Raw genomic sequence first — 17,061 nt, 5'->3', positions numbered from 1 at the left:
TGTAACAGCCGGAGAAGGCAGATAGTTCACTGAAACAGGACTTTGCAGTAGGTAAGAAGTGTATTTTAAAAGTTAGAGCCCAGAGTCGTAGGCCTTTCCTGGGAAGCTGTGAAACCTGGGAGGGAGGACAGATGTAGCCGAATTCTAAGGCAAAAGAGTAAGGGATCCTTCCAAGCAGCAGCACTCCACTTGGGTGTCTTCCTGGACTGATGGCAAAACATGAACCAAGATGTTTTGTGGTTAAAGAGGTTTCAAGAGGCTTCCAATTTCATTCTTAATCTGGCACTTTGATTATTACTTTCCTGTAGTAATTTTTTCAGAAGATTTTACCATCTAATTTTGCACAAATATCACTTTTGGAATCTGTATTCATACTAATAAAAGCAGGTCCAGTGAAGGCATAATGAGTCAGGTTACAGAACCTGGCTATGAATTCGTAATAGTAAGTTCACTAGTGATTTTTTTCATGCAGAGTCTGTTATTGGACACTTCAAGGAGGACATACAATTTTGGCACGTTAGATAACTGTATAAGATGTTCCAAATTCAACACTGAATTACCAAGATAGCTAAAGTCACACATAGGTTTGAAAAACAGTCCATTTCTCTGCTGTTTTACGAGGCTTTATACTGCTGGGAATATTCTGAAGCATCTTCCTAATTAAAACTAAATTAATGCTACTCGATAGATTCTTTGCATTTGTTTTTCTTTGATTAATTTTTTTGTTAGAGTTTGTTTTCTTAATCCTAATTTGTAAAATTCACTCTGTACTTCTCAGTGATTTTTTTGATTGAGTCCAAACACAGCCTACTAACACCCAGGGAGATGGTATGGGTTTTGGTTCAGAGGTTTTTTTAAGGAATTTATTCTTGAACATGCAGTGTCATCAACTCATGTAGCAGACAATTGGGAGCAAGAGCCTGGAGCCAGCTGCAAACACTTGGTACCAGGTTTTGGATCCCACAGGTACCTTCAGTAATACAGAGCAAACAGTAAAAAGATAGTATCAAGTGGTTCTATCTCTCCATTTCTAGTTTCTTTTCCCTCCAACTTCTGTTTTGTGTGCTTGGCGTTGTGTGGGATGGCAATGGTCAACGGCAAAGCGTTCCCCAGCAGAGAGAGAACCTGATCATAAAGGTAAGTTTATCGTGAGAGGTGGTTCCATGGTCAGAATGCCGAGGCAGGCAGTAGGAACCCAGCTCCCTTCTGCTGAACACCACTTTGTGGCTGGTATTCAACACCTTGGGGGCTTTGTTGCCCCGTGGAAGTGAGTATGTGTCTCACTGGACTACAGTGAGCTGGCAAGACCGTGCCCCAGGCTGGCTTTGTGTCTGTGAAGGGGCCAAATTAGCTGAGTGGAATTCAGGCCTGTCTTGGTTCCTCATTGTTAAAAATGGATCTAATACTACTGTGCTACTTTACTAGGATACTGTAAAATCAGTGCTTTAAAGATCATGAGATTTGACTAGGATAGGGAATAATAAATTCCCAAGTTAGACTTCTAGAGATGTAACACTTTGAAGTAATAAGAAATAGCATCTCCAGCCTGTATACTGGGGGGAAGAGAGGGAAGGGGGAGCCAACCTGTAAACAGCAACAGCTCAGGTAACCCATGTAGTCCCTTAATTAACGCTTCCAGTCCCTGAAGCCCAACTTTGGTGGCCGTTTAAGTAGCCTGGAGGGATTGCGATTCTAACCGTTGAGCCGTAGGGATTTGCTTGAAAAACAGTCACAATAGCAGAACCCCCCCATCTGAGAGCAGGGGTGTAGTGTCATATCAGTGTCATTGGGGGCTCGGCTATACACTGGGTCAATTGACAGGCTCGCGAAAGCGGAGTGCAAGATTAATTGGCTTTGGTCAGCCTTTGCTTCGCTATCTGAATATCATTATCAGGAATGTAAATGATTATGCAATGCAGAGAAATGCCACAATAGTCTCAGTGTCTCCTTTTATACTTGTCTCTTTTTAAACAGGGCTTTATCTAAATGCAAATGTGATTTCAGCCTTCTGATTAGGACATTATACAGTCATCCATTCCAGAAAAGCACAATTAGCGGATTATTTTATTTCTGACTCAACAATTCTTGGTTTAGATAGTTTGTTTGTTGTGCTATGCATGATATTTAAGTTATCAGAAGGAGATTTACATTATTGGTCAGGATTATAGCCAGATTTTGTGAGGTCAAGGTTTTTTTTCTTGGCAGATAAAAATGGTAACATTTGTGGGATGCAAGGGGGCATGTTTTTAGAACAAAAGGCACTAGTGCAGATTCTTATTGTGCTTCGTTGTCCTTTTGTGCTAAGTTAGGGGCAAATTACAGTAGTAACGCAAATTCTCCAGAGTTGTGGGGTGTATGAGTGCGAGGTGTAGTCTTACCTGCTTTCAGGGTCTATTCGCTGTTGAGTTGTACTCGTACAGTCCCCTGGTATCTTAGAATGTAATAGTGGGTCAGGTCATAAGATTATTTCTCATTAAACAGTTATTTTACCAAAATAACCATCCAGTTTTCCATGTGCTGTGGTAGATTTCCAGTGAAAACTTCACTGGAAATGATATTGGAAACACTGATGTTAATGCTCAGAAAAATACAGATCTTTGGTGATAAACTTCCCTGTGAAGTTCATCCATGCCACAAAGCTTGTAACATTTTTGCAGCTATGAATCTGTCAGAACTCAGGATATTTTTTTTGTTCTTTCAGTATGGAAGCCTTGTACAATGTATGTTTGATAACTAGACCTGATGAAAACTTCAATCTTCAAATCTATTAGACAGTCCAGTATTTGTGGGAAGGTGAAGGATTTTTTTTTTCTCCAAAATTCGTCAGTTTAAATATATTTGTCACACAATTTTGATTCAACAGTTTGTGTTTTTCCTATGAAAAATTACTGCAGCGGAAAATTCCTAATTACCTATAGTGAAACAACACTTTCAATTCCATTGATCAGTTTTAATCCTTCCATATTCATATGTTTACGTGACTGTGGTTTCTTGCTCTCTCTCCCATAGCTTATTTTCTTTATGCTGAAGCAAGCTGTCCTATACATTCCCAACACATGAGGGATCGTTGCTTCTGTCAGGAAATCTATTGCATCACTTAGGTTTAATTAGAGCACAATGACATATGATGAGTTTACACATCAAAGCCTAGAAACAACTCAACAAATTGGCTCTAGTCCCAAAGTGTATTTTGGGATCTGTATTGATTTGAGGTGCTTTGCTGTATTTAGTGGGAACATGTGAAATACAGGTTCAGGTTCTTAGGGTCAGCAGAACTATACCAATTCTTACCAGCTAAGGATCTAGCCAAAAAAAACCTGTTTATAAAGTTTAACTTAGGTTCAGATCAGCTTGAATCCAAATGCATATTCTAGATTTATGTACCGAATGATAACATATTCGCATAGGTTCTGTGTAAGTAGCAAGTTGAATCCTATGCCCAGTTCTAATTTGCACCGAGTTCAGAGAGTTGAGTGTAGACCCAGGACACACTTGAATCTGCCATGTAGTGGAGTGAGGGGTTGGCTTACATCTAAGTGCGCAGATGGTCTTGATCTTCTCACTTGTAGCGCTACTTCTGTGTTGGTAACTCAGTCAGTGATTGCAGTGCCCTATCACTTGCGTAAACAAAGCTCTTCATCTCATAGCTTTAACATGTATGTGGGTTTATCATTTCAAGAAGTAGGGCTTATTACTGTAGCAACTTTTTCCTTCCTTCCATGAATGCTTTTCATTAAATACGGGAATTTTGATGTTTCACAGATAATGTTTTTTTTCATGGCTCTGCTGACCATGTTAGCGTTGCTCCCCATGTCAAGTCATGGTTGTGGGGCACAGCAAGGAACTCGGATGGCTTCAGGTACTCTGGCATGGAAATTGCCCAACTCGAGGTGTAGCCATTTGGGTTCTAAACAACAAACTAGCTGTATTAAAGCTTGAATTTCAGAGTTGGAGAATATGTGCAACTGCACTGAAGGAAGGAGAAAAGGAAAACATTGGTTGTAGCCAAAAGTATCCTGTGTGAAGCTGGTCTGGTCAATTAACTTCTGTGCCTTGTTTCCTATTGATGAGAGCAGTCTGCAGTCTCAGAGCGGTGTTCCTGTGTCTGTATCAGACACTGGGAGATGCTTGGGATACAGTAATAGGGGATCCAGAAATACGTAAAGCTAGATAGATATCTGTGGGTGCAACATCTCTAAATAGTAATTCTTAAGCTTCAGTATTTTTTTGTAACAGACTCTAGAAAGACTCTAGAAGGCACTTTATTCTTTACTAAAGTGATGTGATTAATCAGGCTTTAATTGACTGACAGATAACCTTGACAATCGCTGGGCCATTAACATGGCATTTTTTTTTTCTTGCATGCCTTGTGGCTGTTTTCTGTTTTTCATTTTCCTTCTTTTTATAACTGCAACTGTTAATGCAGTTCTTGTTCAAAAGTGTTGGTAAAACAGAGAAATACAGAGTTAGATACACAGAGGACATCCAAACTTTATTGAGAAGGTCTCGCTTCCCCCTGTGTAACTTCATATGGTAAAAAATTGAAGGCTACCAAAGAAAGGCAACATGTATGTTACTGTATTCTTTAATTTCTTGTTACGAAAGAAAAGTAAATCTAGATATTGATCAAAACCCCAAATCCTTACATCCCAGTTCCTCTGAAAAAGACAAACATTGATATCTGCTTCTATAAATTGAATATTGTTGTGAGAGAATCCCTTGAATTATCAGTATCTGTCAGGAATATTACTCACTCTACATATGTTGTTCTCAGTTTTGTCACCTGCAGTACTAAATGCCAGGAGAAAACTGAAGGAGGGGATTTAGCATCATGTTTGTATAGTAAATGTTTCTTACAACATATGGTGTAAATTGGCAATCTCAAAATACTTTAATTGAAAAGGTAATACCAGTTGCACACTGAAAGTTCAATTTAAATAGTAGGGGAGAAAGAACCAGATGTCAAGTGACACTAAATATCCTAAGCAGGAAAGGAAAGCAAAAGCAAAGGCATTTGCATAACAAAACAAGACGATTTTCAACATTTTGTTTGTGTTCTCACTGGCATGAAATGGGATATGCAGAGATATCCCTGAGCTGAGTGCCAGGAAGGAACTGAAGGAGGGTACCAGAATCTATTTTGAAAGTCCATTTGTATCGGAAAGGTTCTGAAGAAAACAACTTTAGAAAAGAAGTCAAGGAAGGAAGTTAGTGCTGAGAGTGATGTCAAGGGTGGAGTGAAAGGTGTACGCTGGAAATGTGCCCTCAGCTCGCTCTGCTGTAAGAGAAGCCCCAGGATCGAAGGCCCTGTGGCACTTAGAAAAATAACAGCATGTACATTTACCTGCTTGAGGTAACTGTTGAGGCCTTCAGCACTTGAAACGTAAGTCAGATGGAGTGGTATACCAGGAGGTGTCCAGTATGCCAAAACCAAACTGAGAACTGCTATGAACAAGCTCTTTTATAATATTGATGTTATTTGATATCATATTATATATTATTGACCCATCATTGGAAGTGTTCAAAGTCGCTTTGAGTGACCTGACCTATTGAAAGATGTCTCTGCCCGTGGTGAGGGGCTTGGACTAGGTGATCTTCAAATGTCCCTTCCAACCCAAACCATTTGATGATTATATTTCTATTTTCAAAATGGGACACAGACTTGGAATCATCCTACCTAATTTAGGCTTTTAACTGCAGGATCTATACTATAATTCTTTTGTTATTCAGTCTATGTTCAATGGAGAGAAAGGCAATAATTCAGTCTATATATTATTTGAAACGCATTTTGGAGTTGCTTATCTTTCTACTGGTTGGAGGGGGAAATGCAGGGATCTCTCTGACTATCGAGAGTATAATCACCTCCTGTACTCAAATGCCAAAGTGAATGAATCCAAACCAAAAAATGCATGGAGCTGATGCCCAGCATAGGTTTCACTGCAAAGAGAAAATGGTATTTTAGAGAAAAAAGATTAGAAGGAAACAAGAGATGAGCGTTTTGAAGTCTGGGGGTATTCTGATTGGTATTTTAAACTGAACTTTTTAGGTAAAGCCATAATTAGCACATCTTGTGTACTTGGAAAGTGAGTTACCAGTTGGACTAGTCTGGACTAGACCGAAACCATTTTGAAAAGTCAGCTCTTGGTCTATATTTCTGAATTTTTATAACGTCTTTCTGCCCTACGTATGGGGTGGGGTTTTTTTGGACAGTATCCAGTTCCTGTAGTGTGTGAGGCCGAATGGCTTTTATCAAACGAGTACAAAAAACCAGAACTGGAATCAAACAAGCGGAATGAAAAGATTGCAGCAGCAGTGTAGAGCCAACGTATTGCCCTCAGGATGGACAAATGGTTTTCTAATTGTTCGTGAAAGCTAATGGAAACCATATTTTGGCTGTGAATAATTCTCAGGAGGGATGATTGTGAAGTCTTACCTCATCTCTCGTACTTTACTGATAGCACATATCAAGTATTCAAAAGCAGACACACCCCATGAAGCTCGAAGCTCAGAAAACCACCGGTCAGTTTTAGATACTGGAGAAAGATGAGAACAACCAAGTCAAAGTTGTTATCTTAAATGTTAAATTTAATCCACCTTTTGGCTTTCCATGATGTGCATTATCCCTCCTTGCACTGGATGGGGCACTACCAGCACAATACAAAATAACAGGATTTCCAGTTGCCGTATTTGACATTGGCATCACCTATTTATCCATCTTGGGAATGGCCTTTATCATACTTTTCTTTCCAAGATCCCCTGAATAGGTATTCATTAACCTATGATTAATTAAGGAGATGACCAAGCTGAATCTTGTGCAGGTAGCTGACAAGCTGTGTTGTATTAGCTCCAGTGGAAAGTCATCACCGCCATTATAGTGGTGTTTACAGATCTTGGGGCCCAACAGCCTTTTTTTGCTTGGTTGGGTTTTTTATAACATTAATAGCAGACTCAGGGTAAACAGCACCATAGATGGATCCTTCAGCTCATTGCAATCACAAAAAATGCGGCATATTGGGATTTTTGTAATTTTTCTGGGTATTTTTCACTAGGGAGTCAGTCACTGTGATCAGCATTAATTTTGGAGTACCGTTTGTCATAAATCTATCATTTTTGTCATAAATCTAATACTTTGGGGAAAGGGCTTTGCTTGTTGAAAGTGTTGCTAAAGTGACTGAGTAAAGTCACAAATGAGCAACACAGAACCTGTTCCAGATGTAAGGAAAGATGTCAGTATAAATAAGCAGGAGAGGGATCCTGACATAGTTCTTCAGAGGTTTATACCTATTAAGCCTATTGTATATCTTAAAATTAGTTTTAATAATTTACATCATCAGCTCCGGAGATAGTAACCCCGTTAAGCGCTTCCTTAAGACAGTCAGCTCTTTCCCTTGGAGGCTGGAAAACCTTTTTCTGACGTGTCACCAGAGCCTTTTTAGGGGCCCCCATAGCACCCATCAGCTGTGACTCACAGTGTTTCTGCAGGTCCTTAAAAACTAGTGTTATAAAACTGGGCTGTTGGTACCAGTGAGCAGGTGGCGAGCTGTATTGTGTGCTCTGTTAGTCTACACAAAAACAGGCTCCTGTTACTGCCACCTCCTCCCCATTCCCATCCCACCTGTTTGGCTCATCTGCCTTGTTCTACCTCGTCTTATGACTTGTCATTAGTCTGCCTTGTAAGTTCTTTGTGGCAGAAACTTCTTCATTAGATACGTATGTATATATAGTACCTACCGTGATAGAGCCCGCGATAGCTGTGCTGTTCTATTCTGCAATAAATTTGGCTGAAGGACTTAAGTTACTTAAGAAAAAGGAAAAAAATCTTCTAAATGATGAGTAAGTATCATAACGGGTGCTAAAATAATGCCATACACCTACTTCATTATTCCGTTACTTATTTATTATCTTTATTCTTAAGAGTAATGATGTAAAAGTGCTTTTTCCCAAATGTTAATTTAGTTCTCTGCAGATGGTAACCATCTGTTAAATGACAAGTCATTTACAGTATTCGATTAGCACTTTATATAGCTTGGATGGACTTATTGTTACAATATGTAAGTATAGTTCTGGAGGTGAAACTTGTTAGATTTGTTCTTTTCCTGTTGCTGTTACCAAAAAAATATGGAAAATTTCAAACCTAACAGTATTTTTGCCTGTCTTCTCCTATATTTATACATGGTATCTCAACTTAAAGCCTGACATTCATAGGCTGGCTCACAAGATATTTTTGAGACAACAACAATAGTAGGAAATACTGTTAAATTCCAACACCACTTGTAGCAATTATGAGCGTCCTTGTTCTGCAGTGTCACCACGTGGAAGGACTCTTATGGATGCTCAAGGAAAGCACTGGAAGCTTGAATGCATCTAAGAATTATGGTTTATCAAGTAGAAAACTCCCCTGAGGCTGTGATACTGCTTCATATGCTGATAGCAGCTTACTCTGTGGGTCTTTTCTTAAAGTAGAAAAAATGTAATATTGCAATACACCTTAATGTTACCATCGTAAAGTGATCTTGCACGAACTGCATGCTTTAGTATTTTAATACCTTGGTCAATGACCACTAACCCCCATCTGTCCATAAACTAAGCAAGTTCTGATTCATTTCATATTGTGTTTTCGTCTCAGGTTTCTTCAAATTATGCTGCTAAACCTTAAAACCTTAATTTGCTGGCCCTGTTTTCGTTGTGGTAAAATTACATTACACTTTTATTTCTGTGTTTTTCATAAAATTCATGAGGTATTTTGATTTGTGTTTTTTATTTTCAACAGCTAAAAAGCTTGATAATGGCCCCGCTACCGAATGCTGAGTTAGTTCAGAACTCTCTGCAGTTGTATCGTTACCTGCTTCGATGCTGTAAGCACCTTCCTGAAGAGAATATTCGTCAGCATTACAGACATGCAGTCAGGCAGGTGAGAAACAGATTTCTGTTGGTGGAATTCAGTGCTGCGGTGTTTTGGTTTTGTTTTTCTCCCTCTTCAGTTTGGACCAGCTTCTTGTAACTCCTGGCACTTTAAAAATTATTCCTCTACAAGCTCGAAACATTAGTGGATTTGAAGGATTATATTGGGAGTATGTGAAGGAGCATTTCTTCCTGTTTGCTTTGAATCAGAAACCACCTATTATTTTCCTTGGATTTCATCTCTAATTCTTGTGTTAGTCAAGAGAGTGAACAATCATTCCCTACTCACCTAAACACGTCTTTGATGGTGGCACTTACTGGTTCCTTGTCAGTCATTTTTTAGTGTAAATATGTTCCTCCCTGTCTGGGTAAATATATTCTAATTGTTCATATGGAAGTAATTTCATGCCTTTGATATACCTGTTCCGTGTTTTTCTAGTTTTAACCTACCAAACAGTTTCAGTTGTTGTCCAGAATTGAAGTTCTCTGGGTTTTTTTGGCTGATGAAAGGTGTAAAATACTTAATATGAAATTACATTTGACAAGACTTGTTATGGAAATAGCACAGCCAGGTGCTACAAAGTATATTTTTCCCTTTTCAGATTAACAGTTTGTTGGTATCAAATTCTTTTTTTTGAGATTTTAAAGTGATCCTTATTTTGACAGCTGTTGCTGTCAGTCAGTTAGTGTAACTCTTTGAATGTTGCAGAGCTTCAAGGTTCATGCAGATGAAGACAATCCTGAGAGAATCCAGCAGATTATTAAGAGAGCCATTGAAGATGCTGACTGGGTCATGAATAAAGTAAGTGCATCAGGTTGTCTAAATTTTGCACTCTCTCAGTTCAGATCAAAGAAGGAAACATCGCAAACTGTTCCATTGTCCTGGATGCCTGGGTGAAAGGAAGTTCTTGGCCACTAGGGATTTATGATTGTGATAGTTCTTGTATAAAAATTTTTCTTTGTGATATAAACTTACATGTATTTTTTAGAACCAATGATGTTTTAAGTTGGTCTCTGTATAAATCTTTGTTTTCATGAAGAATTATATTAAATTTCAGCAGTGGTGGCTAGTATAACTCTGTTACAGAGGAAAAAAAACTACCGTATTTTGCAAGCCACAGTTTGTGGATATGCATCAGCTGCTTCCCTAACAGGAATCTATTGTCTCTTCGTCAGTTTACATAAACTCCCAGAACAATTTATTTTTTTCTCCAATCTTGCCTGTGGCTGTGCAGATCAGGGTTAGACGCCGTAGTGGCAAAACTGTGGTAATTGCTTTACTTGTGCCATAGTTGTCACCCAGTGGAAATGCCTCTCTGCTACCACAGCACTGAAAGATACCACTCAAACTGGTTTCTTGGGTAAAAGACTGAAGACTATTTACTGTTAGACAGCTGAGAGTCACCTGGACTTCTTGGATGTAAATCTGGCTGGGGAGCACGATACGTTAACATGCATTTCTCAGTATAATGAAACAAGTCAAAAGTTCAGCTTGCTCTAAATATCTGTGATTTAATTTACTAAATGACTGTTAAGTCCTTCTCTCTGCCAGTCCTTGAAATCCAAATGAGAAGTGTTACAGGAGCAAGCACAGATTAGTCATAGATTATAAAATTATAGCAGAAGCCAAATCCCAGCAGTTACAGCCTAGTGAATAACTGTCTGTGCCTGAATCTGATTTTATTCTCTTTACAATTATGAAAAGGCTCATTCTGATTCTGATACAGAGGTTGTAGTCTGCTTCAATGGAAAACTGGAAATTGAACTGTGCGAGAGGAGGATTGGATTAACAGTGCCTGCCAAGAAGCATTATTTTATATTGTAGAGGGGAAGCCTATCACATTTCAATCTAACTTAAAGGAAACTGAGATAACTTTATGTAGATCATGAAGAAGGTTGTAAGTCCTTGTCAGTATTAACTGTTACTTTTAGTTACGTGCTGTTCCCACGGATAACTGTTTCTTGCTTTTTTCTTTTTTTTTTAGTATAAAAAACAGAAGTAGAAGAGGAATGATGAAGACAAGAATGTCATTGGTAAACATCCTTAGAGGACTTGCAGTCAAGCCCACTATTATATTGTAGTTATTGCCTGGAGTTTTCTCTTAGATAATACAAATACAATAATTTGTATCTCATTGGGATGTCATGAAGCTAAATTAATATTTCTGAAGCTATTTGTGTCAGTTGATTAAAAGGCACTGTCTAGGTTCAAATTATTAGCTTGTATAATCACAAACTTTAGCTTAAAGCCTAAACTTGTCTAAGATTTGCATAACGCAGATTGCTTCTCAGGAAAGCTTACTGAGAGTAAAAATGGTGTACAAGTCATTAACTTGTATTTAACTAGTATCTGAGCATAAAGTTCTATGCTGGGAACCTGCAAACCTGAGAAATGCTCATTGAGGATCAGAGCAAATGTCTCTTCTCTTGATCAGATTCTCCTCTGTCAGGCCCGTAGGTTGTTTTCAGAGGGGAGCAGAGGTATGACCAGAGCACAGGTCTGGTTTTCATCTGGTAGCAGACACAAAAGCAAAGGCTACTGAGCGGAGGACACACCCATAAGAACTGTCGGCCCATCTGAAACTTGAACTACAGTATTTCCACTTGCTTATCCGTGCTACGGGGACATCCTCATTCTACTCTGTAGGTTTGCGCTTGAACAAGGATTGTGAGACTGAATGGTTGTCTTGTTTACAGATAGGTGCCTGTCACCCTAATATCTAAACTCTCGTGAAAATAGACGCCATTCATACAGGTTCTGTGCACTGAATAGTATAATCACTGAAATGTGCAATGTTGTACACACATAATGGCCTTCACAACTTCTTCCAACATGTAATAAACGTCCTTTAAAAGTGGGAGTCCATGTCCTTCTTAAAAAGACCGTCTTTTCACTACCTTAATAGATTTTCATCAGAGAAAATTCAATAGAAATACTAGCGATCGTAAATAAAATTAATTTAGGGGTAAAAGAGTTTCCTTTTGAAACATGACCTTTATTTTTAGCTGTACTTGGGACTTTCTGCCTCCAGGTGGCAGCGCATGCTGCGCTGCGTCTCTGAAGTCCACTGTATTCGGGGATTGGGATTTTTTTTACTGTTTCTAAATTGTTGAGCTTCCTCACCTGCCAAAATAGAACTAAAGGGATAACGTGGATCTCTTTTAGGCTCCAGTTTTCCTTTTTTTCATTCATCCATGGAGGAAACAAAAAAAATCCTACCTCAAAGTAGTTGAGAAGAATTTGACAAGTGCTATAAAAGGAGGCAGAAAACAAATATTTGTACCACAAAGTATTGTATCAAAAAATTATCATTGTTTCTGCTAACCTTAAACCCTCCCCTTCAAGAATTCCTGCCCTCTGTTATTCTTTGCTTTGCCATCGCCAGTATTGTTCCTCTCTCTAGTCCTACACCTTTCACATCACCTTATACACCCTCAACTTTTGTTCTTGTTCTACATATTCCTTAATTCAGTTCTCTCTCATCTTATCTCTCTACCCTACTTCATTCTCTTCCTCAAATCCTTTTCTGACAGGCGCCTCAGAGATACTCAGGTATTATGCTGGGGCCATCCTTCTGCTTAATTGCAGATAACAAAGCATGAAGGTAATAGAGTTTCTCAACAAAGTAGGTGTAAGTTTTTCTTCTCCATGTGAGGAAAACCACTTGCCTTTCTACTTAAATATGTTTTTTTGAAAGTGCAGCCATTCTGGTTTAAAATTTCAAAATAATTTGGTGCAAGGTAGAGCATAGAAAACTTCAACCCTGGCAGTTGACAAGGAACATTCAGTGTGAAACTGAACGCTGTAACAAAAAAGCTCAAGTACATTTGAGAGAAGATATCAGAATGTGCTACTTTTGATCAAGAACTGCAAACAGGGGACCCATGCTGTACTCCAGTTCTATTATACCTATTTGGTCTGTAGTATGGAGATGCACTGAGCTTTGTATCAGTGCAATAGTGAAAATGATAAGACTCAGTGGGACTAACAGTGTGTGGAAACATACTAGTTTCCTGAACTTTTAAGTGTAGTGTGATCAACAACCCTCCATAGCCTGATGTAGTGTGAGACATAATGTTTTTTTCAATTACTAAATAGTATACTCGCATGTGTCTAAATCATTTATATACCTGTTATTTAATTTATGGATAGTTCAAGAGGGAAAGCACCAAGGAGCTGGAAGGCGCAACCGTGGCATGTCTGCAGCTCCAAATGTCTGAGGTGCCAGCTGAGATATGGGAACATCAGACCAAAGGTATGAGAGATGTAACTGATATGGTAGGACTGGGACCTGTGAATTTTAGTCTTTGGAAGCTGGTAGAGCATGCAGTTCTTAGTAGCCTGCAGAGGGGAAACATGGTTGCTGAGGCAGGAGACACCATGACTAAATATTTTGACAGCAGTGATTCAGTTGTAGGGCATGATGAGATGTCAGAGTCTTTTTTTTTTTTTTTTAATACGAATATAATCTGGTTTTCCAAATAACAAACCTTATAATAGAATGGAAGTATAATGTGAAGGTAACTTTATTTACTCTGTTATGGAACAAATAATTTTTGTGGTGGTAGGGAAACACAATTAAAACAATTATTTACTTCCTTGTAATACTGAAAGTAGCCCCAGTATCTGACAGGCATGTTTCTGTAATGACTAGGCTGAAGAGTCATTCAGCTGCATGGCCGAGGCTTTTATGTTTTCAAGACATCACACAAATTCTTTTTTCAGCAGCATAATTTGAGACCAGAGATGTTACATTAGCCTAGATGTAGATGAGAACCTGAACTCTGAAAAGGGATTTAAGCAGACCTTCAATACTTTCGACCAAAATTATTATCCAGAAAACTTCTACTTAGAATTCATTTAATCCTGGAGTTGCTCTAATTTACCAGTCACTAGCCTGTTTGACCAGGGAGTTTATACAGTAAATTGAGTTTTCTTCTTTAGTATCCAGGGTCACCTTTTGTTTGAGCAGGCCTCTGCCACCCAGCCACTGAAGAACAGTTCTTGGTTCCACCAATGGCTTCATTTGGTGGTAACACCACGGTGCTAAGATGAGCTGCTAGTATCCCCACCAGGGCCCACTGCGGGGAAGACTTTGACAGTCGCAGGCATGACTCGAATCCTGCTGCTCACCGGGGAGCGCTTCGTTGGTCAGTCTCCTCCGTGGCTCTCTGATGGCAGTTGCAAAGAAAACACCAGCACCAAATAGACTGGTGCATCTGTGTTTCCATATTCAGTCATCCAGAATCTCTGAAATTAAAGACATTGGGTGCAAATTAAGTAATAGGGAGGAGATAAATGAGAACTGTGTTGTATACTGTAATTACTATTGCAAAGTTTAAAAGGAAAAAAAGCTCACAGAGGTGATTAAACTGTTGACGCAACAAAGGATAATGTCAGTAAAAAGGGGTAAGCCTATTCTATTAATACGTTTTAGTTTCTTTTTACTGAAATGAGGAACCCATTTCTGTACTTGTATATCATGCCAGTTCTGGTAAGTAATGGGCTGTTGATAGGTATATGCAAGAACTGAATGGTTAAGGGCCCATCAGAAGGTCATGTTAAAGCCCTGGGTTTTGTTGGCCCCACTGATAAGCACTCCTATAGTAAGCGTTCAGTTACCAGCGTCACTTTTAGTGTGGAATAGTACCACCTGCCCATTCGTTGGCCTGAGGGTTTTCGTTATGTTTGCGCAAATGTAATAAACTACATTCTAGAAACAACAGTTTTGCACGCGTGTTTACTGTAAGACCTTGGTCAATAACTTCTCTGAAGTACTCCTGCACAATTAGTTGAGTGGAATTAACTGTTCAAAGGTTGTGTACAAACAACTCTGTCAGTTGAGCTAGAGGGAGGTTTTCACAGGAGGCCGGTTATGCAAAAGAAAAAATAGAACAAGGAAAAGACAGTTGGGAGACTTCTGCTTAATAGGTTGGTATCATGCTTTTAATTCTTGAAGTATGGAGAAACAGATTATTTAGATCACATTTTAGCTACGGAAAATGAGAAGAAAGTTCTTAGTCATTAGCTCCAGCTTATAGACTTACCAACATTCAGTCTAAGGACGGAACCAAATTCGATGCTGTACTTTCTTTTCTATATATATAAAATTAGGAACTTAAAGCTGAAATTGTGTGGAAATAATCTGTATGTTAGGAATATGGAAGTGACATGTCTAGAAAGACTGCAATAATGGCAATTAACTGGTGGGTTAGTTGGTGTGTTTTGTTTAGCGTGTAGGTTCTTGCTCTTAAGCCCACAGACAAAGGATCTACTTGTGTTATTAGCAGCCTTGGAGCCTCATTTAAAAAAAAAAAATGTTGATACCAGGTTTTGGTATGGAAAAGATTGTTAATTTGTAGTTTATCTAAAATATAGGATAGTATTCTGCACTTTGCATGGTTAAAGAGATGTATATACTTCTGATCACATTCTTATGTCAGAGCTGTTACTGATTTCAGTTCACCCTTGCCAGTGAAAGTCATTTGAGCCCTGTGGGTACTGAATAGAATACTTCCATGCCAAGCCAGGCTTTGCTTAGCACCATTTGTCAATAACTGAATATTCTTTATATCATTCTTTAGCTTTAGCACTTTGTAAACTCTTTTTCACTTGGTTCCTTATGTTACAGGCATTGCTTTTTGTTTGGAGTCACGTGAGCTTAAGAATTTCATGCTAAAGAAAGCCATCTATGGTGTTTGGTTCGTTTTCAAATGTCATAAGGAAGTGATCTTTACTGCAATACTATAAAGAACAAGTATACATGCTATTTTTGAGAGAAACAAATAATATTCACTGTGATCTTTTCTTAAGGAAAACAGTTTCTTATTTGTGAATAGCTTTTAATTTAGCATTACAAATTGTGCCCTCGTATAAAGCTCTGATAAGATGCAAAGCGAACAGACAGCACAGCGGCTGTGTCTTACACGTTCAACATCATAATATTCATCCATTACAAGAGTCCTTGAACTTAAACTATAAGAAGGAGCCTTTAGAGCTTTATGCTCCACAGTGTAGTGTCCCTCTGTCATCCACGATAGCATCCCTTTATTTGAAATGTGCGGGTAGTCTCTGTCGAGAGCTGTGTTCTAAAGCAAGTGGGTAACACATGAAAATGGCGTAAGACTGTGCTGCGCTGCCTGCTTGGTCCGTCACTTTGCTGCACTTCCCTGCTCCTCAGAGGCAGTATGTGTTGTCCTGAGCACAAGCCAGCTGGCACATCTTTCAGCTTTTCTATTATTTGATTAATTTATCTTATACTTCTGTCAAGCCAGGTTTTATGAAATAGTGTTAACTGAAGTATACACTAGTCATCAAATACTCCTTTCAGCTCGTGATTAATCAGGGCAGACACATTAACTTAAAAAAAAACCCTGTTCTTTGAAGAATATTCTCTGTATTCCTCATAATTGTGTTCAATATTTAAAATAGTTTTTAAAGGTTTAGAAGCAGACGGAGGCATCTGTCACTTGCAGCTGAGAGCTTAGCGTTGTTTGTATTTACCACCTGTGTGAGAGGTCCCGGCCATTGCACACTTCAGGGAGCATTGCTGCCCGCGTAGGTGCGGCAGCAGGGTATGACGGGGACGCTTCTGGCACTGCCGTGTGTTGTCCTTACCTATGAACCGAGAGGCCTAAGAAGTGAACTTCCCTGTTCTGTAACTATCCACCGGCCTGCCTTTTCCCCCAGAAGAATCTGCCTTCATATTCTGTGATAGTCCATTTTGTAAAGGATTAACTTGAATGCTTTAATCAGTAACTTCTGAGACAGCTTTATTTGGGTGTTTCACTACCTCATACCTCTTTCGGCTGCCACCCCACAACATCAGATAGAGCTGCCTTATTACCTGTGTGCTTCCTTCTGCTGTGGTTCAGCTTCGTCTGTTTAAAAACGAGCGCACTTTATGTCCTTTTATTATTACAGCTTATTTTTGCACACTCTTTGGTATCCTTCTTGAAAGAAGTTTAAAAATGGTAGTGTTTTGATATTTCCTGCCACTCTACGGTTGGATTTTTAAAGGTAGAGAATTGACAATAAATTCTTGCAACTGATTAGGTTGACTCATGCTCTGTTAGGTCGCATCACGCAGGGTCTGGGAATTTCTCGGCCTTACTTTCATTTTCTCAGTAGTTATTTCATCCACCGTCTGTATCTCAGAC

At 39.0% G+C, this 17,061-nt stretch overlaps 1 protein-coding gene across 37 annotated transcripts in view; it reads left to right on the top strand.

Moving 5' to 3' along the window:
- LYRM9 (LYR motif containing 9) overlaps window positions 1-15,347 on the top strand; it is a 41,162-nt gene extending 25,815 nt beyond the window's left edge. For 18 of the 37 annotated variants that reach the window (XM_074594223.1, XM_074594215.1, XM_074594218.1 and 15 more), the window contains 3 exons: window positions 8,771-8,911; window positions 9,611-9,703; window positions 10,887-15,325. In XM_074594223.1, coding sequence (XP_074450324.1) covers window positions 8,786-8,911; window positions 9,611-9,703; window positions 10,887-10,904 — 237 coding nt within the window. In that variant the 5' untranslated portion in view covers window positions 8,771-8,785 and the 3' untranslated portion in view covers window positions 10,905-15,325. Of the gene's footprint in view, window positions 1-1,034; window positions 1,138-8,770; window positions 8,912-9,610; window positions 9,704-10,886 lie in introns of all 37 variants that reach the window. The other 19 variants (XM_074594231.1, XM_074594206.1, XM_074594226.1 and 16 more) reach the window with 5 other exon arrangements.
- Window positions 15,348-17,061: the final 1,714 nt, after the last annotated feature.

Source organism: Larus michahellis, chromosome 7 (assembly GCF_964199755.1).
Source record: "Larus michahellis chromosome 7, bLarMic1.1, whole genome shotgun sequence".
Classification (NCBI taxonomy): Eukaryota; Metazoa; Chordata; class Aves; order Charadriiformes; family Laridae; genus Larus; species Larus michahellis.
The sequence above is the reverse complement of the archived record's forward strand: the minus strand, read 5'-3'. Positions and strand labels throughout refer to the sequence as shown.